The 23,362-nt window shown below is 37.2% G+C and overlaps 1 protein-coding gene and 1 long non-coding RNA gene across 3 annotated transcripts; one reads left to right on the forward strand and one right to left on the reverse strand.

Annotated features, from left to right (window-relative positions):
* Positions 1-5,936: 5,936 nt before the first annotated feature.
* Positions 5,937-15,044, reverse strand: nek2 (NIMA-related kinase 2). The gene is made up of 9 exons (XM_088625477.1): positions 14,719-15,044; positions 14,218-14,435; positions 12,335-12,575; positions 11,124-11,206; positions 9,880-10,006; positions 9,320-9,539; positions 8,997-9,051; positions 8,233-8,300; positions 5,937-6,294 (listed from the first exon to the last, which is right to left on the reverse strand). Exons 1-9 carry the CDS (start codon positions 14,812-14,814, stop codon positions 6,089-6,091), a joined length of 1,314 nt encoding a protein of 437 aa, XP_088481603.1. The 5' UTR covers positions 14,815-15,044; the 3' UTR covers positions 5,937-6,088.
* On the forward strand, positions 14,598-18,372 carry LOC148674812 (uncharacterized). Of its 2 annotated transcripts, none has more exons than XR_015935400.1 (3): positions 14,598-14,707; positions 17,467-17,561; positions 18,227-18,372. It is a non-coding gene; the product is annotated as an uncharacterized LOC148674812 (long non-coding RNA). The 2 variants fall into 2 exon arrangements; XR_015935401.1 differs by having other exon boundaries at positions 18,259-18,372.
* Positions 18,373-23,362: the final 4,990 nt, after the last annotated feature.

Genomic DNA, 23,362 nt, shown 5'->3' on the forward strand with positions numbered 1-23,362 from the left:
GAGCCAGGCGGCCACGCCCCGTCTCTCCGCCATTGGCGGAGGAAGCGCAGTGTGGCGGCGGAGGCTCTCCGCTTGGGCACAGGGGCTGTCAGTTTGGAGATCATGTGCCCCGCCGGGGCTTGTATAGTCGCCGGCGGGGGGTAGTTGACCGACGCCAGGCCTATAGCAACTAGGCCGGCTCCGCTCTCCCTGCTCTGCGGCGGGGGATTGGAGACCTCGGCCTTCAGTCGTGTTGTAACCGGAGCGGACTGCACTGGAGATCCGCCTCTGAGTCAAATCGTGACGCTTTCTTCACACCGCACCTGGTTTGTAACCGCACGACACCATAAGTACTGATTCAAGACAAGTCATGCTGATATTGCAGAAAAATAAAAAAATCAGAAAATAACCATAATAATACCCAAAGGGGTATAGAAGATTCCTCCTTTCATTGTTGAAATTGCATACAACAAAAGCTTAGTTAAGGAGTCCTGCACCTTGGATAGTGCTCCTTTTAAAAGAAGAAAACGGAGAAATATTTTCGTGTGCAAAACACTCGCATAAAACCCGACGCCCTTTTCACTTTTGAATTATAAAGTTTCAGCTGCAGTCAATCCAATTAAGTGTGCACGTTAAGATCATATCTAGTAGGGTCAGTTTAGGTAGATGAATATGAAATAATCTAAGCCTTAACTATTAAAAAGACATGAAGATTGACGTTTCCAACAAAATCTGATGCTTAATATTTGATCTCCCCGTGCTTGTGGAAATGAACGTGGACAAGGAGTTACTTTTTCCTAACAGACCGGTCCGCTTTCTCGACGCAGTATGAAAACTACATAAAACACTAGAACATCACGTTAATGACTCCTATTACACTTTACCAGTACATAATGTTGTCCCAACTGCAACGATTTAAACGTTCTGACAAGTGTGAACAGATGGTAAGGAATTTGGGGAGAGATATTAAATATTATCATTTGTGATCATGTGGACGTGTGGATTATTCTGCTATTTCATACAAGGCATTCTTGGAACATCTAAGCAACTGAGATAACATTACATTTCAGCACAACCTATGAAAAATAAGGTATTTACTTCTAAAGAAACAGCTATTGGGAATGCAGCAGGTGTGTAGAATAAACCACAAAATCATGTGTAATAACCAATAAGATTATATGCAGGTTGTGAATTGCCCTCGCTTAGCCTAAACGGCTTAGCTGTTAAAGCCTTCCTGTATGCTTGTCATTTGTCATACGCAAAAACTATAATTTAACTGCATCTGTTTAACTTTCAAGCATATATTCCCCTAGGAAATCCACAACGATCCCTTCTATTTTCGTAATCATAGTGTCCATGAAAGTAGTTCTTGTCTCACAAACAGAAATGATCTGTTGTTTGTCTGACCACTTTTGCAGAGCAGGTAAACTGATCCATATCATGTAGATAGTATGGGGTCCTGGTAATTAGCAGGCCTTAAAATTTGTGAAAGGATGATAGATTCATTCGTTCAAAAAATTTTACAAAGCTTCAGAATAACCACAGCTTAGAAATGGTAACATTGTGATTACTGCTTCTTCATTGCACTTCTTATGAAGCAAAATAAGTAGGAGCTCTTTGTAAAACCACCCTTTGAAAGCTTCAAAAGCTGTTTTTAAAATATTATAAAATATATATATTATATAAAATATTATATAATGCTACAGCATTTAGACGTTCAGAGTCTGAGTACTATTTGTGTTCTGTCAGGCCCAGAAAGTAAGCTTAGTACAAAATAAAAATGAATTGCACTGTTGAAAATGTTGAAGTCTGAAGGCTGTTACATAGTTGAATATAAATAAGCCCTACATTATTATTTGCTACAAACTATTTTCAAATGAAAAGTGAATGCAACAGCAATTATGTTTCAAAACAGCTTGAGTGGATCACTACAGTTCTGCTTTTATCAGTCAAGGGAGAGCAAATGAAATTATGTGCTGTTGCACACAAAAAACATATCCTGATAGAATTAAAAAATGAAATCCTAACTTTGAGTCTTGCTTGACAGTATAATAGGCTACCAAAAATCTTAAATATAAATTGCCTCCTAATGCCAAATACACTGCTACCCCAAATCATATATCAGAAAAAAAACATCTTGTTCAACCTAATGCACCTCATGAAAGTAAAAAAAAAACTTTAGTACCAAGGTTCCTTTGGAGAGAGCAGTTTGAGTCTGTCGAGATGGGGTACAGAGGATTTGCAAGCTAATCCCTCTGTAGAGCCTAAAGTCTTTTGGTCATAACAGGGGTGAGCAAGAGGAAGGTTATCAAAACCACCACAGAGGCTGGGTGAGGGTGTCTGATGTTGAAAGACCTAAAACACCCAGTGACCCCAGATCACACTCCTCTGATGGTGTGTCCAGGTACATCAGAGGATGTATTTTCAAACCTTTGTGTACTGGCCAGGTGTACTTCAACATTTCTTTAAATTTGTCTTTTTTTTTTTCCTTTGGTGAGCACAACTGGGATAAATAAAGGGCGACTGAAATTTTGCCATCATAATTTTCATTAATGGGTGCTCGAAAAGCAATGTCCAGAAACACACAGGAATACAAAACCATCTACATTTCTTAATACCTTTACTGAACTGCTACTTTATCATGAAAATGTAGATACACAGTATTTTCTGCTAAAAATTAAAAAAAGACTATAACATTTCAGTACAGTATATATAAACCTAGAAATAAATCCAATTTAAAATGTACTTTTAAAATAAAAGAAATGTGTTTCAAGATGCAAAGTTGCACTAGCCTACTTAATTCCTATAAAAAAAAAACCTTGTTGATCAACATTAAAAACAATAGAAACATAAGTTCCTAAGTACATAACTTAGGGAATGGAAATCCAGCAACATGCCATTCACAAACTGAGACAGCCTAGCATTCAACACTGGTGAGGCACACTGACTATATACCAGCTGTGAGAATGAATCATAGGCATTCAGATACTTGGTAATTAAACTGCTATTTACAGACCAAGAACTGTATCAAATGATAAAACCTCTTTTCCTTTTCAGTATTCTATACCTCATAGGTCACACTATTGTAGTATGTTGCAATTGTCTTCTGTACACATGTAACTTGCTTTTATTTATGCATCTTGTAGGATAGATTTATCAGATTTTGTTAGTTGTGTTCAGACACAAACAGCTGTTAGGCTTTGATAAATACAGTACTTTGTGTCAAGTGTAATACTTTGTTCCAAAGTTACATGTGAAGATGTACAGCTAACACGGACTAGCAGAGCACATTAGCCTCCACTCTTGTAAGTAAAATTCTTTTTCTACCACTTAGGTACATTACCGTGCATCATGCTTTAGCTCTGTCCCATTTCAAGAAACAAGCACTTATGACAAAGTTATTGCTGCAAGCTTCTCCACTATGTAGAACACTTATGGGCAAGTAACAAGTAAAAAGACCTTATACCTGACTGAATACATTTTCTTTCATTCCCATCAGCAAAGCAGTGGATTTTTTTCTCCACATTTCTCTCTTCTAGAGCATTTTAAATGCACAGAAAATACCCCACACTAGTGAATGCAGTCATCTTGAAGAAATAGGCCATTCATCACTATAGCAGTACTTGTATTTACAATATCTTTATTACAAACATAGGGAAACACCTTATTTCTCTAGAATATAAAGGTGGCAAGTAAATTGTGTAAAATATTAAAAGTTCATACATATCTTTAATTCTCCTCGAGAGTGAAACAGCCTGTTTCATGAGCTGCATTCACAGCACCATCTGATCTTCAGTCTTCACAACGAAGGAAATTTGATTGCCTTTAGCAATTTAACTGCAGATAAATGCACATTTCTTTTAAAATCCACCTCCCCTAGATGTATCTGAAGCCTTACAATTTCCACACATTCTTAAACAAGAATATAGCATTTTCTACTTTCAGAGCACCTGAACAGCTGCATGCTGCCTCTACCCAGTGGCCTGTACCTACTTCCTATAGTCTCTCCAACACATTTCCTTCCTTAATATCCAGGGAAACAAATGAAGCTGCACTTCATTTTTATTGTCAGAGTATCTTTAACTCTGACTCGCTCTACAGTTCAAACCATAAGAAAGAATTTCAGACAAATAGATAATTCCTCCAGATATTGCATGGGTATTTGGAGACCCCTTGTGGGACCCAGCTGTTAAGTCGAGTGACATAACACAACATTTTAGAAACATTTATTTAAAACTCAAGTGTTTTTAAAAATGACGGCAAAATGTATACATACATCCTCCCTTGTGCAAAATTAAAACTAATGTATTACTTTGAAATACTTCAGTACAGACTAGGCTCCATCCAACATTTTCACAGTTCCAGATAACCCGAGAATTGACTTCGTCCACATCTTAGTAATATACAGTTACTCACATACAAAAGCAAGACACTACAATGAAAAATCCATTGATTCCTCCCCTGAGAATGCAGCTGCCAGACATGGATATGTGGTACAATAAGAGTTAACAAACGTCTACCAACATGTATGAAAGGAGAGAACAATTACAGACATTTCAAATAACTATTCTGTCATACTATTTTGTTTAATGCACACCAATGCCAAAAATTTTTAAAAACTAAGACATCATTTTTGGAAAGTATGTTATGGAAAATAAGACTGTTTTACAATAGTCCCTCCAGACAAGGGTTGCAGAAATGCTTCAGCTTTGCCTTTCACTGAGGCTCAAAACTATGTAATAAAAGCAAGATTAGATTAACAAAAGGTGCTGTAATGCAATACTCACATCTTAACTCTTTGATTATTTTAAAAGCACTTAAATCGATTATTGCCTTCAAATGTCAGATTTGTACAGCATGGTTATACAGATGTATAAAAGTTTAAACCACTCCATCAGATGTTTCTAAATTAGAGTTTAGTGATGTTCTAGGAATATTAGCCAAGAAGAACAAAAGCAAAAAAAAGTGACAAGATACCCTTTGAACAGGTGGTAAAATCGTGCTTCTCCCAGAGTTGCCAAGGCAACATCCAAGAGGTTTCCCTCCAATCCAAACATTCTACAGTTTTATTATGTGCAGTCACCCACATTATCACATGTACATTTGAGGAAATAAATTTGTGGATTAAAAGTCATGTGAATCATGTCAAATCACATTAAAAAAAACTTAAATTATGTTAGACATGATACTAGGAGTGAAGCTTTTTTAAAAACAGCTTTGTTCTTCCCAAGCTAAAGAATCCGATGCTGAAAAAAAGAAGAAAGAAAACAACGTTGCTCACACCTGAAGAAGGCTCCACGGCCAAAACGTTGCGTTTTCTTTCTTCTTTTTTTCCAGCATGGAATAAACCTATTACTTTTTTCTTTGCAGCCTACGCAGCTACTTACCTGAACTACTAAAGAATCTGATTGTGTTTACATAAGACATTTGGATATGCAGTTTCAAACTTGTGATCATTTATAGGAATTTACAATGTTTAGGGAGAATATTAAATTTGTAAATTCTAAACAAGTTCATAGTGTAAACCAAGAATCCCCATTCAGTCCCAGAGGGCCAACGGGTCTGTGAGCTTGCCTCTTTAAGGCAACAGTATCCAAAGAAGCCAAAAATAAGCTGAATGAGGTGGTCAAAACCTGTAGATACTAATTTTCAGGACCAGGACTGGGGACCTGGTGTTATAGTCCCCTCCCCATTAGAAATTCTATCCTGCTGCTAACAAACTGCATTGCCAGTTCATGTTTAGTCATTTCACTGTAGGAACAATATGGTCATACACATTAACCCCACACCACACAGAACATACACACCATTTCAAGCTATAAGCTTGCTTGTAGCACAATCTTGCCATACTGGACCTTGTATTTCCAACACGAGCCATCATACTTAGACATTTTCAACCATTCTAAATTATAAAGGGAAAGAAAAATTAAAAAGGTCCTCATAATAAAGACTATTACTAACGTGTTCAACTTTTTATCAATATTCGATCTAGGTTTGAGGGATACAATCAACCTACTGTAAATTTAAAAAACAAATAAACAAATTAAAAAACAAATAAATTAAACCTGTACATTCACCTTTCGGCCTCCTTGCAAAACAAATCCTAGATTTAACGGATACCAAGGATCTGCCTGCTTTTTAAATGGTAATTTCTCTCCATTTCACAGAGGGCTTCAGCACGGAGATTAGCTGCCTGCAACCGTTTTTTCAGTTCCTGGTTTTTGGTTTTTATGGGTTTCTCTGGATTCTGATTTTCTTTGTCGCCAGCAAAATGAACCTTCTTTCGCCCAGGGGAAAAGTTCTCTTCACAGCTACCTGCAATAATAAAAATAAAAAGTTACTTTTCTGTCAATACTCTGGTATAGTATTGTATTGAAGTGGAGTGGCTGAAAGTTTTGTTGCTAGTTATACACTATCACATACAATATCAGTTATACACTATTTTGCTGGCTTCATCTATGTGTTGTGAGTCAAATACAGCATCTTAATATTAAAAAAAGGTTGAAAACATAGTATTCAGCCTTTACTCATTTGTCAGCCATAATTTTATGAAGTGTCATGGATTCATACAAGCATATTCTTATTAGCCTTCTGTTGGAAAGTGAATCTTTAACAATGATTAATATAGATTTTCAATGAGATTTTATAAATTCAAAACAGACAATTGTTATTCTTCACCCAATTTTTTGATAGAGCCAATTAAGTTTTATTCTTTTTTTAAAAAGGAACCCTGTCACTACACATAGAAGACCTGCCCACTTTCAAGCTATTCATATCGAATATGATCACAGACAACAGAACAGGAGGTTCAAACCTGCCAACAAAACTTATCAGTAACAAATGAAAGGACCCAGCCTCAAACACATGCTCGCAGAGCTCAGCATGAATTTGGACAAACATTTTCTGGTTCAATGCAAGTATTTTTTTAAATCACTCAATATTTTCAGTTTATTACTAGTGCTCTATGTACCATGTAAAGGTTACTTTTTTTTTGCAATGTATACAAGATAACCTCATTCCAAAGAAAAAAGTTCCCATAAGAGACATGCAAGAGATTGCAGACAGTGATCTTTCTTTTAGTATTCGGTGTCTAATTTTAACCCATCTGCAAAGCAGTTCCACAACAATACTATACAAATTGCTGCTACAAGCTCGCAGTGCAGGAATCTCTTCATAATTGATTTCAGTTAAGCCTATTTCACACACAGCAGTAACAGGTGGATATTTGGTTCCAAGACCAGGAGCTTTTTTTTTAAACTCCAGATTGACAGATGAATCTTCTTGTTAAAAAAAAAGGAAAACAGAGAGGAGCCAAAGTGCTCTGCTTCAGTTCATACAATAACAGCAGATTTTTTTAGGACACATCTTCTCAGATGTTTAGAGATATTATAGGTATTGGAGTGTGTACTTCACATTTTGGCTTTATAGAATGTTGCCACAGGAATTTAAGTTCTTGACAAGTGCAGAAAATAAGGACCTCCAAATAAGCTTGCCTATTTCTCAACTTTTAAAAGGCAAAACCTTGAAATACAATTCAGAAAAAGATATTCGTAACGGTGCAATTCACTTGCAATCAAAGTTTGCAAACCATTGATACAGTACCAGCTATCTTGCCAGCTTTTTTACTTTGCCTTTGTGAAAAGAACACATCACAGCACCAGTGCAAATCCTCTCTTTCCAGAACAACTGTTAGTTTACTAGTAACAAGTTACCATACGTTGCATTATACCCATCACAGCTCACATTTTGTAAAATTGGTAGAACCTTCTACTTCCTTCATGCAAAGAATTATACTGCATGAGACAAGAATCCAGTAATAAGATCTATAGGGTTAATTTAATCTTCCATTGCACTTGGAAGCTGCTACACTTTGCTGCGTGATTAAGCAAAAAAAAAAGCAAACTTTGATATAGCTCAATCCTAGCTCTGCTATTTTTAGCTTATGGAATGCTTGGAATGTTTGCTTGCTGAACAATTGATGGAGACTTTCATTTTTAACAAACGGTATGCTTTTAGATCATAAATGTCTATCTATCCACCAGCAACACAGTTCAGAAAGTCACACTCCCAATGATAAAACAGTCACTAAAATTTAAAAACAATTGTCTATTCTTTATTTACAGTATAAATTAAAATGGGCATATTGCTCTAACACACTTACAACACAAGTTCAAGCAGTAAAATTAAAGGGGTGTGTACATTAATATTTCTCTAAATGTAAGGGATCCAAACACAATCTTTTGCCCCTCATACCTAGCACATTGGAAAAGGGCGTCTTTGGCTGCTTTACTGGGTTGTAGTTCTTCATCAAGTTCTCTGCCCTGTTAAGAAAACAAACAGGAAAAATTAGATATGTATAACCACTTGTGCATGAGATCTTCCAGTTAAGGAAAATCAGTTGGACCTCTTCCTTACAGACACTAGCAGTATTTCACTGCAACAAGGCCCAAGCCAAATTCAAATTTAAATTCAATGATACTAAATTGTAAATTACAGCCATAATGTGCTGGCTTTATCTTAATTCACCTTTTAAGGGATCATGACAAAATTAACCGTAACATCACAAGACAGGTCTGTGACTTTTTGATATGTGGATCAAAACTAATTTGAACTAGGCCTAAATGCTAGGTTAAACTAGTTTAAAACATAAATCTGAACTTCTTCCAATTGTTAATTTGCTGCAGCACCATAAAAAGTTGAATTGGCTTCTAGTGAAATGTTAATATAAACCTGTATAAGCTAAAGACCTACATTCTAGAATATAAGAGTGACATTCACGCCAACAAAGATTAAGCAAGACGGCCACACAAATCAAACAGCAATAGGCCAAGAGGACAATCGGTCACCAGGCTACTGCAGTTATGCCATAGGTTCACAGTCACCTGACTACGAACTCTTCTACTGCTTGTCATCCTTGATATAAAGAGCATAGGGCTGTACTTGGTTGTAATCATCATCTACAAATTCAAAGAAAGCATACTGCTCAAAAATAAAAAGCAGCAAAATGTTGACCTTACCTTGCCAGTTTTTCATCAGCAAGCCTCTCCCGAATACACAGCTCTCGTTCCCTTTCTGAAAATTAAAAACATTGGGATGTTTTACAGACTTTGTTGAAAACATTCATTTTAATGCCAACATGGATATCTTACAAGAACAAAAGCATTATTGCACTCGTAAGATAAACTCTAGTCTAATGAGAAGGGGTGCTTGAGAAAAGCAGATCAAGACCTCTTTCCAAGAAATATATGCAGCGCGAATTATGTGTTCCCAGGCCTGAAACATGACTGCCCCGGCAACAGGTGCAAGGTACGAGACAGAAGCAAGACCGACATGGCCTTACGCTCCAGCATCTCCTCCCGCGTCTTCAAGGCCCGCTCTCGCTCGTGCAGCTGCTGCTCTTTCATCCTCAGCTCAGCCACTGAGGGGTCTGTGGGCTGCGGACTCTCAGGCTCCGCAGACCTCCTCCGGTTCTTCTCGCTGTTCTTCCTCAGCTCCTCTGCCACGAGGTCCTCAATCACAGGGTTCTGAAGGATCGACTCGACCGACGGCCGGAGATAATCCTAAATACACCAACAAGGCAAGCAAAGCCGACGGTCCGTCACCCAAAAGAAAAAAAGTTAGAGTATTATAATAGAATAAAATAAAACTTTTATGCCATCTGTCAAATCTCAATTTAACCCCTGGATTCTTGCGTAGGGAAAAACACTAAAGACATGAAGGCAACAAACCTTCAATCTCATGTTCACGTTACAAGAAAAACACTTTACTTTAAAAGCTGACCTTCCTGGATTTACACTTTAGCTAACTACTGCTCTGTTGCAACACCCCTAACGTTAAAGCACAAGGTATTGCATGCAGATTACGGCCTGTATGTTTTCTTTAGGACTTCAAAGTACTGACCTTTAAATTCAGCATTCTGGACAGAAGTGTATTCAGCTCCTCTGAATACCGATAAGGAATCCGTCTGAACTTTCCCTCACGGATTTTCTCTGCCAGTTCTTTTTGATTATAAGCCGTGAATGGAGGCCTAGAGAAAAAAATATATATGTTGACAGTGCTACATACCAGACATGGGGTCAATTATGGTGAAAGTTTTAAATTAGTTTAACTCTAGCACACCTTAGCAACTTAAAATAGTGAAATTTACATAACTCCATTACAACTCAATCATGCTTCGCATACTCTTTGAAGAGCCTAAATCTTTAAAAGAGGCTATTTGTAACCTAATAATTTATTGTACACAACTCTAACCACATATAGCAAAATGGAACCAAGTAACTTGAAGCGGCAATATTTACAAGTGTTACTGGAGCTTGGAACTTGCACTTAGTAATGAGTGCAGGATCCTTGGTATCTTTAAACTATCACAGAGTCAAGGTTACAAGAAGGACTTAAGGCAAGAATAAGGAACACACATCTTGACGTCATTAAATCATCTTTTAAATTTGTTTTTACTTCTTATTGCTCTTGTTTATGCTATAAAGAGTTAAAAAAAACTATGAATTAGTAGGCTATTCTTTTTACTAGTTATTGCCCAGCAATATGACATTATTTCGTGTCATTTTCCATTGAAGCTCCTCTGCAAACAGCACAAACCGACTCCCAGTCCATTAGTCTGTGCATTAAAAGCAGCATCCGCACCGCTTTTTGTCAGAGATATAACACATTGTTCCAGGAGTGTTTCTCCCTATATTTTCCACTGCTTGGTTTACATTTGCAGTAGATAAAACTGCAAATGGTGACCTAAAGCTAAGGAACACCGTAACGGACAAACCTTCTAGGGGAAGAAGTAATAGGTTTATTCCATGCTGAAAAAAAGAAGAAAGAGAACAACGTTTCGGCCGTGGAGCCTTCTTCAGGTGTGAAGAAGGCTCCACGGCCGAAACGTTGTGTTCTCTTTCTTCTTTTTTTCAGCATGGAATAAACCTATTACTTGTTCCTTTGCAGCCTACGCATGCTGACGCAGCTACCCACCTGAACTAAAACCTTCTAGAGGTTTGAGAAATGTGTTAGCTGGGGAATCCTGCCCCAGCAACAATTTGGTCAAGAACTGGGTGTAAAACAGTGAGAAAGGCAATCTTATGTGGCTTTAAGTTTGTTCTTCATTAAACTAAACAGAGTAGATCACGTTTCTAGATACTTACGATAACGCACAGAGTTCATACAGTAAGCAGCCCAGAGACCAGATATCCGATTTCTCGTTGTAGGACATTCTATTAACTTGCTCCTGGAAATGACAAATGAGAATTGTTAAGAGGAATGTACATAAATGAAAAATCAAAATAAATATACAAATGGAATAGAATTGGGGGGGGGTTGGCATGACCAGTACTACCTACTACACTATAAAAAGCTGTCATTTGTGAACTTTCTGGTATATTGAAGTGACTAGTACTTAAGTATTTTGATGATCATAGTAAGCATTTCATAACCATTAACCACTTCCTTACTTTTTGGCCACAAAACAAGCAAGTACAAGTGGAATTTTTATTTTTTCTAAGAGGTTTAACCAGTCTGTCATTTTTCTTACTGTAAAACGACAAATATCCCTGTAAAAGCAAGTCAGGTCTTTGCTAGACCCCAATTTAGAAACACTTTCATTGCACTATTCAAGAATATTATCATCATTAGTAACCATCATTATGTTAAATACAGTTGTATTATTACATGTCACATACTGTACATCTCTTGTTCAGATTAATACAGTTGGATGTCTCCTTCGACAGCTGGTGTAAATAAATCAGAAGTTATAAAACGTGGACAGAATGCAGGAATGAAAAATGCAAACTCAAAAGATTCTGGCATAAAGTAGTGATAAGAATCACCAACACATTCTGCTTTAGGGATTGATGAGTAAAAACTCATCAGCTGTGCCGTTAAATGAAAAGCTTCTCATCTGATTTTCTAATGTGCAATATTGTGTTTTTAAGCAGAGTCAGCTTAAAGCCAAGTTTAAAGGGATGGCATATGACGAAAACATTGGAAACTCTGCAGTACCCCATTGCCAGCGTTGCAGGTGTCCACTTATGAGCATCTTATGAAATAAAATTTCAAAATTCATATAGATACCTTAAAAATAGACATTAAAACAAAGCATATCATAATTTATAAGTAATAAAAATAGTGTGATCTGCCGTTATTAAAGAAAACACAGAAATAAACGATCTTAGTTTTAAGAAAAATATGCTATATTCTGATATTTCTTTTTAGCCATGAACATCACCAGGAAAAGCTGACAAACCCATGCACTGATTTAAAAAAAAATATTATTTCAGAGTGGATCCATCTAATATTTAATTTGTACATCCCTGATAATGAGCCAGCGGGCCAATTAGAAGAGAAGATTTTAACTTACTGGAGACATGTAATAGGGAGTTCCCACAAAGGTTTTGGCAAAGCTGGTATCATGATTTAATATTCTGGCCAAACCAAAATCTCCCAGCTTGACATTCTGCTTAGCATCAAGGAAGATGTTGGCTGGCTTGAGGTCCCGGTGTAGCACAGTGTGGCCCCCATCACTTCTTCTGTGGCACTCTTTCAGCGCCAAAGCCAGCTGGGTGAGCACACGCAAGATGAACTCCTCATCCAGGTATCGCCTGCGAGGGAAGGAACACGGAGCACTCAGTTTTATTTAATGGAAAACCCTCTCATGCAGTGCTGGTCTTCAAAGTATAAGGGCTACCTATAGCTGGCTAAGAGTGAAAAGCTCTAGCCAGCAGCCATATACATAACAGCTTTTATGAAAACAGATCCATTATTACACTTATGTCCAGCAATAGAAGAAAAGCATCATAAAGGACATTCAGGTTGGGTCTTCAAACAGCTTTCAGAGCCAGCACCACCAGCTTCACAGTGATGGCAAATCTGTTTTAACTACTTAATAACAATTAGAAAACGGTTACATCCAAAATGCTTTATTAGTGATTGTGTAGAATATTTTATAGAGTACTAATAAACTCATGCACAACGGTAATACTCAGGATTCAAATTAGGTAGCTCAAAGAACAGAACGAGAGCGGCCTGAATTACAGCCACACATCTATTCAAAACCAGAACAAAACCCAGGAAAGCATGAACAGACTGGGGAAAAACACCTGGCAGATTCAAGGCACATGGCAAAGCGGCTCCTGAACCTTTTCTGGTCTTGAACAAAGATGACTAATCAGGGGGGTCAAGAATTCAAAATCCTCAAAGGCACTGAGAAAATCAACACAGCAGAGTCCTTCAGAAACACAAACCAGAGGACAAGTGGAAACTTGTTGTTGAAACTATTTAAAGCCAAGAACAAAAGGGTGTGGGAGTGCGCAACAAGCTCCACAGCCACTTTGTTGAAGTCGATTCCCTGGTTTCTTTCAAGAAGCGGCCGGATCAATTACCGACCAGCTCCTAAACGGGCTAAGTGGTCAAAGAGACAAAAGTAAAATAGGGGTCAAGTGAACAAGAGATCACAACTGGAAACGTCCCGCATTTCATTCTAAGAACAAAAGCTACTCTACATAGAAGGCTGTGGGAGTATGAAACAGGCTATCCCACCAAGTTGTTAAAATACACTCTAGCGTCAGTCATGAAATAACTGGATGAGATCCTCAGAGCAATCAATAACTAGCTACCAAGTGGGCTTGATGGGCCAAATGGCATTAAAGGTGTGGAAGATGTGGAGAAATCAAATGCTTGTTTATCTACACTACCATGTCATGAATTTAAAAGCAAACTAACCTGTAAGAAAATAAGCGAGATGTTTAGAGGCTAGTTTGGCAAAGTCTCCGACATATGTTTTATTCAGTTATGGTGTAGCTCCAGAGACCTCTTAGTTGTTTAAGCCTGGACCAATTAAAGGGGCCGTACAGTAATTATGCAGTTCCCTACCCCAAGGAAATAATGGGAAGGCTATGATGTATGACCAGGGCATTAGACCCGTTTGGCATTGTTAGCGTTTGCTTTTTGTTTGCATGACTTTTATTTCTCCCTTGCATTGTGATCCAGCCATGAGTGAATATAGTGTAACCGTCACTGACTTTTGCCTTCTTCCTAGCATTGCTGGACTCTGCAAAAAAAAAAAAAAATCTTAATATCTTAACTTGTGGCTAAAGAGACGGACTGCTTTTTATTTCATTTACTTCCGAATACTCCCCAGTAATTCGAGTCTAGAAGTCGGAGTATTACTTAAACACTGGTAACTGGCAGGCACCCAAGAAAAGAGAATTAAGGGAGGTACGCCCATACAGTGTACGTACGCACCTTTCTTTAATACACCTGGTGATGAGACTGGACAGATCCCCCCCCTCACAGTACTCCATGACGATATACAGCGTGGTGTTGCTCCTGTCGATGATGCGGTCGTAGTACCGAACGATATTGGGGTGCTTGAGCTCACGGAGGAGATTCACCTCGGACACCAGCATCTGCTTTTCGGCTTCAGTCATGGTGCCATAGTCCAGCTCCTTCCACACAAGTACCTGGGAGCGCAGCAGATCAAAGTACTACAAATACTGACGATACATGTTTTAACTGCACAGTAACGTCATCTTAAAATGAAAGCACTTCTCTATGCACAATGCTTGCATCACACACAACATCATAAAAGCGTGACGAGGAACAAAAATGCATATTGTTAATGTATTTTAAAAAGAAAGACGTTGCAAGATAACGTTCGTATTTTGCATTATCCATCATTTCAAAAGAACGAGTATGAAGTCGGTCATGTAATGCAACCAAACAACACAGTGAAGTAATGCATACCTTTCCATCCGTCTTTCGTCTTATTTTCTGACATTTCCCATAAGATCCAGATCCAATTGTGTATAAAACTTCATAATCTTCTACGCGAGACGGCATCTTTAAACGAACTAAAAACAGAAAGTAAATGTTAAATCCAGCTTTTTGCAAGGACAATCTCTTCAAACAGCGGAAATCCCCCTTTCAAAGAAATACTGATAGGTGACTGCCAAATATTTGTTTTAGCAGCCTTCTTTGACAACTTTCTTTAAAAAAAGAACATTCACATTTATCCTTTCGTTATTGACAAACAAAATAACGCGATCACCTTGGAGAGCAGGAAGTTCAAGCTTTAAAATTGGCGTGGTTTCGTTTCTCAGATGTGATTGGCTTTCCGCACGGAGGAGCGAAAATCTTATTGGTCATAAAATCAATACAAACCCACACTGCACCAGGCGTTGCTATGCAACAGAAGCCCGCGAGAGAACAGCGGGTATTTAAAGGGATCTTCACTTTAAAGTAAAATATTTTAGTTTATGCCGAACATAATACAGTACTTCAACATTTCTGGTCTTTGTATTAACTATTCTTTATGTTACGCTTCTCTGCCTTTTGGCTAAAATTAAGTGTAGCGTTTCTTTATTCTGGAAAAGATCAATGAAAAGATAAGCTAGGATTAATCGGTTCACAAATTTAAAATAATTTCAGGAGACTATTGTCCTAGTTGTAGTTTGAGCTGCTCATTATGCAACTATCTTGAAATAATAGTGAGTATATAAGCATTACGTCTGTGATTGAAATATTTTAGAATCCTGAAATTATTTATAGTCATTTTAAATGAATGGTTTGTATTTTGGTACGTGAAGTTATATGATGTGTTATTTGTTTAAGCAGCGATAGTAAACTGAATTATTCATTATAATATTACACATGTTGCGAGTGAAAAGCATTAGTGCAATCATGCTTATATGGGAGTGTGCAAACAAAGTTAATCAAAAATTTAAAAGGCTTCAACTATCTGGCTGGAAGCCTGTTCCAGACACTCGCAACTCTTTGTGTAAATGTGCCTTACTGTCTATCCGAAGTTCACTTTTACTTTCCAAATTGCAAACTTGTGTATTTGTGTCATTGATGAGTGAGAAATAGTTCCCCAGGCTGCCTCTTTTTAACAAAAAATAATAAATATAAAAAAACAGTTTTATTCCATGCTGAAAATCTATTTATACTACTTGAGGATTTAAAATACTCTTCTAAAATCTTCTTTTAATCCCTTTTATTCTATAGCGATGAGAACATTTGTTCTGTAGCTCTTTTGTGATCTCCTTCAACCTGTCTGTATACGACAGACATTTCAGGCCAAGAATCAATCTTATTGTCGTGATGTCCGTATTGTGATATGGTTGCCAAAACTGGAAACAATGTTCTAAACGAGATCTTACTAGTGTGCTCTAAAATCTGAAGCACGACTTTCCATGATTTAAACGTGCCGTATTCCTAAGCATTCTGTTTCCTTTTTTATTGCTTCCCCACATTGTCAAGATGAAGACATGAAGGATATTAAACCCAGACCTCTCTCTTGCATAGGTGCCTGTAGCTTAGAATCACCCATGTGATATATACTGTATAGCATATGTTCCTTACTTCCTGTATAGATCACTTTCAAATATCAACGTTAATCAAATGATTGTGTGCAAGTTTCTTTTTAATTCCCTTGCTTCTGTTTCTGTGTCTGCTATTCCCCACTATTTTGTATAATTTTAAAATTTCACTTAGAAATGATTTAGGTGATGGCATCACAATGTCAATCATTTATACAGTTCTGGCTAAGCAGTCTAGCACAGCAGGCCACAGCTTTCAGAAGTTATGTTCTTTGCAATGATGTCCTCTTTCCTGTTCGTTAACCCATTCTCAATCTGAGTATACAATACCTTTAATCCCTCTTAAATCTTCATTTGTGAATTAACCTTTTAAAGCTGTTTTGAATAAAAATATTTATGAATGTTATTTAAATATGTGGGTGTCTATGAACAGATTAGTAACTGTTTTTTATTTTAATTGTGAAGTATATTAATGGCAATATTCATCAATTTCCAACATCAGCTTTTCACTGGCATGTTAGTACAGGTATTTGCAAATAACCCCTCACCATAAAAAATGTTTTCATGATGGAAATAGATGTATTATTGTAATACTGTATTTGTATTAATAGAAGAATTTCCTCAACAATTATTTTGACACCTACTGTAACAAAGTCATATTGCATTCCCTAGCTGTGGTGGATAATTATAATCTAGTGTATTAATAGACTCATATTCAAGATTGTTTTGCATAATCTGTTTGGGAGAAATTTGCATGAACAATGGACTGGGATTCTAAGATAGTTCTGAACTGAAAAAGAAATAATTTCCCTCTCTTAATTTTATCACGAGAACGCACATCATCATTGTTTACTCTGAAGTAAGCATCTTAGATATACTAAGAAGAAAATAAAACTTACCAAACATACTTACCAAACACACTACATAGAGGCTAGATGAGCCAAACCAAATCTTTTATGTTCTAAAATGGAGACACTTTTGTATTATCAACATTTCAGCAAAAAATGTGTTTTCATTTTTCATTTCAAGTAAATAAAAAAATGTTTTTTCTGCTTTCTTTGCTTTGCTGTGATTTTCTTGCATATCATTCCTGATAAATTAATGACCAGGGCTTCATCAAAATTGGTCCAATGAAAATACATTGCTGTTGTTAACTGTAGCCACTTTTAATCAGTTTCAGGAAACAAATGGTAACAATCACTGTTAATGCAAGACAGCTAGGAGGGGCTTCTTATACACCAAACAGGCTGATTGGTTCATCCTTCAGAGGTGAGTCCTCTTATTCACATACAGTAGTTATAGGTGTGTCTAACAACACTCAAAATGAATGTGATGATGCCTCATTTCCCCTTCTAGGCATTGGTTACATGTCTGCAGATCTGCACATGAAAGCCCTGAATACCGATATGAATTAAAGAAACCCCCCAAACAAGAGGCTGCCTTCATAAGAGGGGTACCTGTGTTAAAAAAGATGTGCATAGTGCAGCACAATCTCAAATATCTTTGCAGACTGTAGATACAAGTTTTCTTTTTTTTTATATGCCACACCTCTGCCTCTCCCAATCTTTGAAAACTCAGTTTTGATTGTAAAACCAGGAAAACGCATTGCTAACATTGTTATCACAACTTTAGCGGGGGCATTAACAGTAATAGTAAATAACATAAAGGATCAACTGGGAATTGTGAATGTGAATTGTGAAGGATTGAAAGTTACAGTAAGGGAGTTCATTTTGAAGCCCAGACTCCTTTTTACTTTTTTTTAACATGGGGTGTAAGGTGCACTAAAACGGCACAGACTTAACCTTGCAGTTTCCCAGCTCAGTCAGATCTTTTCGAGTTAAACACCTTTTCTTTGCAAATAATCAAAGCAACTGTGGGTGACGCGAAGAAGGCTCCAGAGCAAAAATGTTGTGTTTCTTTTCTTCTCTTTTCAGCCTGGAATAAACCTTTACTTGTTCCTTTGCAGCCTACGCATGCTGACGCAGCTACCTACTTGAACTATGGTTTTTGCCCACGGCTGCTTAAACGGGGCTTTCAAAAAGTGGAAAGTGAGTGAGATGATCTCAAAGCTCCTCTGTAAATGTATATATCCATCCACTCACATCCTTAAAAGGTGATTGGGACTTTTAATTATCACCCTTATACCAGTTTCTGTGATTCAGGGGTTTTTGGAACTTAAAGAAGCAAGCAGATCAATTAATGTTGTCAGTTAGTACTGGCGATTTAAGAGGTTGCCTCGACTAAAGTCAGCAAAGGTAATGGTCCCCCATGGCCACCGCAAAACAGAACTGTGTGGATCTGGAGCCAAACCCAGCAGCACAAGGCATAAAACACCACAGGCCACAGATAGTCTATGGCATGACGCACAGACTGGTCAGTCTAGACATGCCAATAAACCTTGACAGGTTGATGTCTAGGTTAATTCTTTGGATAGTGAGAGAAAATAAGAGCCTTTGGTAAAAAAATAAATGTAGTCAGGAATAAACCATGCAAACTCTACACAGAAGCCACCCAGGCCAGACTCAAACCTGAGATCCAACCATGTCTATATAGTACTGCTATACCACCATGCTGCTAAAAAAATACATGGATGTATTTATGATTTGTACTATTTAGTGGGTATTAAATCTCATTATACGTTCATTGGTGTAAGTTGTTTCTAAAACATATACTTGAAAAAAAAACTTTCTGTCTTCATTGTTTAGTACAGTAATTCAATCACATGCTTCAAATACGAATCTGTGTTGTACTTGGACACCTCTGAAGCAGAAGTTCCAATTTTTTATGAAACCAAGAAATACCAAAAAATAATGACAAAAGGCCACACAGTTGTTTATTTGCTGTCACACAATACAATATTATGTCAACTTGACCCTTTTATTTGACTTCATTTTCATGTTTTGTCTTTTTTTCTGTAACCACAAGGTGGCAGAACAAACATATTATGAAAATTGACTATACAGCAATGCTGGAGATCTCCATTCTTCGAGACTTGAAATCTTGCACGACTTTTTATTTTTTTTTAATGTTTGGTAAATATTTCTCTATGTGATAGTTGGGTTGCTGACTTGACATCAAATGAAGATTCCCTATGTATCTGCTCAGCTAATGGTGTCTATGACGTTGCCTCACCGTTAACGGATGACTTGTAATCAGCTACATAGAAAAACACCTTTAGCAATATAGGTGATAAGGCTATATCACACTTTAATTGATTGTACTTAACTCATGCCCATGTAATCCTTAGTTTTAATTACCTCTTTTAAAAGGAAACGTACAAATATAAAAAAATTATAGTGAATTAAATGACAAAAATTTGAAGTCCTACAAAATGATACGTAAAAATATTTATATTGTGTAACTATAAATGACTGCCAAATTAGGAGAAAAATACCCCCTATTGTTAATACCATTGTTTCATTATTAAACCACTCATCACTTGTCAACAATGATCACGTAGTCAGACAAGCAATGCAGAGGTTTCAAAAGATGCTTTAGTTTGTCGACACAATGCGATAAATGGGGTTCTACACACATTGGAAAGTATTCAGGCCTCTGGAGAAGTTAATTATCTGAACATGTCCTGTTTGCAACATTAGTGCTTATTGCTTTTTAACAATTTATGCTCATTGTTCTCACTTGTTGTGCGATCCACTCCAAGAAGATGATGCATTTATCCATAATACTCCTCAGTAATACAATATAAATAAATATATTTAAAAAATGATTTCTATTATTAATCACCAATTTCATTCACAACTAGGTTCAGGTTCATACAATAGATGGTGCCCAAGTGATTAACCATTACACATGTATAGAGAATAATTTTACAGGAATACATATCACATGGTACACTGGTAATTGTTTACCGGTATACTGTATGTTTCTGATTTACATGTATTTTTAGCAGTCTTCACTGTGAGAAAAAGACTGGCCCTGCATTTTAAAACTGTCTAGATACTTAGGTGCTTCGATAAGAGGAATGTGCATGCCATACACATGACGTGTCACAAAAGTGCTTACCACGGTGACAATTTTTTATCAATATGAAAAACCCTGCTAATGTGGCCCATAGCGCAGTTGTAAAACATATCAGCTCTAATATATTAGTTACAAAACCCTCAGGTATTACATGCAGGTATCTGTAAATCTAATCTCCAGCTTAAGTATGTATGTTACTGCTCGCAACAATCTTTGTATGATTTGTAGTGTGTTGCAGTCAAGAGAGAAATGATAAACTATGTGTGTACTGGTGTAAGAAAATCAAGCATGAGGAGAGACACAATGTAAGTGTTTGTATCTGAGAAAGGCATCAAAGGCTGTGGAGGCAGGGTTGTTATTGTACTGTGGTCTGCCACATCTGCTTCTTAAATACTTGGGCTACAGAAAATGTGTCAGCAGTTTAATAGTTTCTCAATACGGAGGTTCTCTCAGATACTTAAAGGCATAGCACATAGTCATAACATTGTCGGTACAAGAACGGCTAATATGTAACTGCATACGTTGAGAATTAATTGTAAAGTTAGTTTTCAGAGTAGAGTTCAGGTGTAAACACTTAAATATACTCAAACGATACTGGGTAGGTTATAGCAGTTGCCAGTGATGACCATATAAGCAAAACTATGATTGTTGTGTGGCCCCAATTTGATTTCTTGGTCTAATCCATTATTACAGAAAAAAACAGTCCTAGGAAATCATGTACTCTATATACTGTAGTATACAGTACTGTCATAAGGTGTCAGCTATTGTTTGCCTGGGAGACCAAAGCTCTGCCAGTTACTCCCATGATAACCTTGTTCTCCCTAAAACCATGTTCTCTTCAGTAGGTGTGTGAAAGTAAAAGGAGACAATTGCAAGCCACACCCCAGGGCTCTGCTGGAGAGCTAAAGGCAACCGCAATAGCAGCACTGGCGCTGATGGCTGCAGCAGTTGGAAAGAGACGATGAGCCACATAAAGCAGCTTTAATCACAGCAGAGACGCTGACAGCCACAAGATTACCAAAAGGAGAAAGGTTGTTTTTTTTTCTCTCAAGTGTTGCAGTGTCTAGTTTTTGTTATACTCAGTGTTGACATTAGGCCAGCCTGTATCAAACACAAATGGTACAAAGCATTACCTCAGCAGGTCTGAAGAGGTTAATCACTGTAGCACCATTGTTTGTATCATAATTAGCCCCCAGAACTTTGTCACTTGAGTGCAGTAACATCATATGTAAAAGCAGCTGGACGTCTGTGAGCATGGTCAAATACAGAGCACAGTGATTCATCTTCGGTGTGCAAAGGGTATGTCACTGACACAATTCTTCTCCAACTTGTGGAGGTTTAAAGACCAATTTCGTGTCCAGAAACAGGTGTCGTAGAAGGGACATTCTAGATGAGCACTGATCTGGGCATTCAGCACCTCTTAAACAGATGAGACTGTTTTCTGCATTGAAGGCATGATTTGGGAATACAGATGCGTCGAGATAACCATCACCACCAGCATACTCCCCATTTTCCCTAGGTACTTTAGTCAATATCATCATTGAGCAGTCTCAATGTAACTGCACCCAACAGGTACTGAAGCAGCACACCCATGTTCTAATTTCCATCTAAACAGAGCTTGCCCTGTAGCATTTATCATTCTATCAATGTCAGAGACAAAAAGTGGGTACATTGTGGGTAATGTATTCCATATTTCTACATTTCTTCATGTAAAGAACACTAAAATGTAAAAAATTAAAAACAAGAGGAGGCCATTTTGCTCATCTAGCCAATTTTACTTTTAGTAGTTAATTTAGCCATAGATTTCATCCGGCTGTATCTTGAAAGAATCCACAGTTTAGGCTTCAACAGCATGGCTGGGCCACATGTTCCTCGCTCCCACAACTCTATATTATTATTTTCAGGCCTTAATGCATTGTCTCTTAACTTCCGTGTTTGATGCCACAACATTGATGTACTGTACTAAGGGCTCAGGAAAAAAGAAGACACATTGCCTGCTGAGTGAAAGAGTGATGGTTGAAAGCTTACATTACATTTGAAAACGAAACAACATTTACTAAAATGTAATAAATACTCATATTTCAGTGTATGTCTTTATATAGAAGGTTTTTTTTTGGTGGGGAAAACTTTAATCCTGGATTTCTACGTACAAGAGCATGACTGAAACATGAGCGTGTTGCTGAATGATTCCAGTTTGCAGTCACCCTGACATAAGTCATTCAAAATGAAATACTGTAGGTTAACAGAGGCAAAAAGGACACCCAAAGTGCTGCCTGACACTTACACTGACCAGTATACAATGTGTCATGGAAAGGTAACTACATTTTATAGGACACTTTAGAATTCAGTCTTGAATAGACTGGCAGACTAGCCTGCAGCACATTGTTTCACAAAATAAGTTTATTGGTTTAATGTTCTTGTTTTCAAAAACCTATAGACTTGGAATGAATTTAAATTCCTAAAAAATTAGGAAGTCCTTCCATTCTCACCAGTTTATAAATTGCATGAACTATAAGTGTATCTTTATATCACAATTAAAAGTTCTTGTGCTTCCCCCAAAACTGTCCTCCTGACAGTACAGAGGAGCATTCTACCTCTGTTGTGCCTGAATATTATAAAGGTTCTCCTTACAACCAAAGAGGTAAGTGGAGCATGCTGACAAAAAAAAACTGAAAATCAGTTATTTTTTCTTTTCAGAATACCATTTACCTGCAGTTTTCTATATAAATTAGCATACATAGGGCAATTCTCAAAGCACAATGTAGATGTGTGAGATCATTCAAGTTCATTGTCAGACAGATTCATCAGAGGACAAGGACACATTAAGAAAAGAACATTTCCATCATCAGTCAGCGTCCACCTACTGTTAGGACTGTTCTATTGATTAATTGTATACATATTTAGTAAATATGTATCCCATTTAGGGAAAATTATTATTTTTTCTCTGTAAACATCTGGCTATCTCTTTTGAAACATTTTAAATCCATTAAGACTAAACTGCTATGCCTCAGTATGGAATTTATTCTAGAAATAAATTAATCAAGTGATGATAGAAATTTGAAACTCTAATGTTTTGGGTGGTGAAAATC

The sequence above is a fragment of the Lepisosteus platostomus genome, chromosome 3 (assembly GCF_059453375.1).
Source record: "Lepisosteus platostomus isolate fLepPlt1 chromosome 3, fLepPlt1.hap1, whole genome shotgun sequence".
In the NCBI taxonomy this organism is placed as follows: domain Eukaryota; kingdom Metazoa; phylum Chordata; class Actinopteri; order Semionotiformes; family Lepisosteidae; genus Lepisosteus; species Lepisosteus platostomus.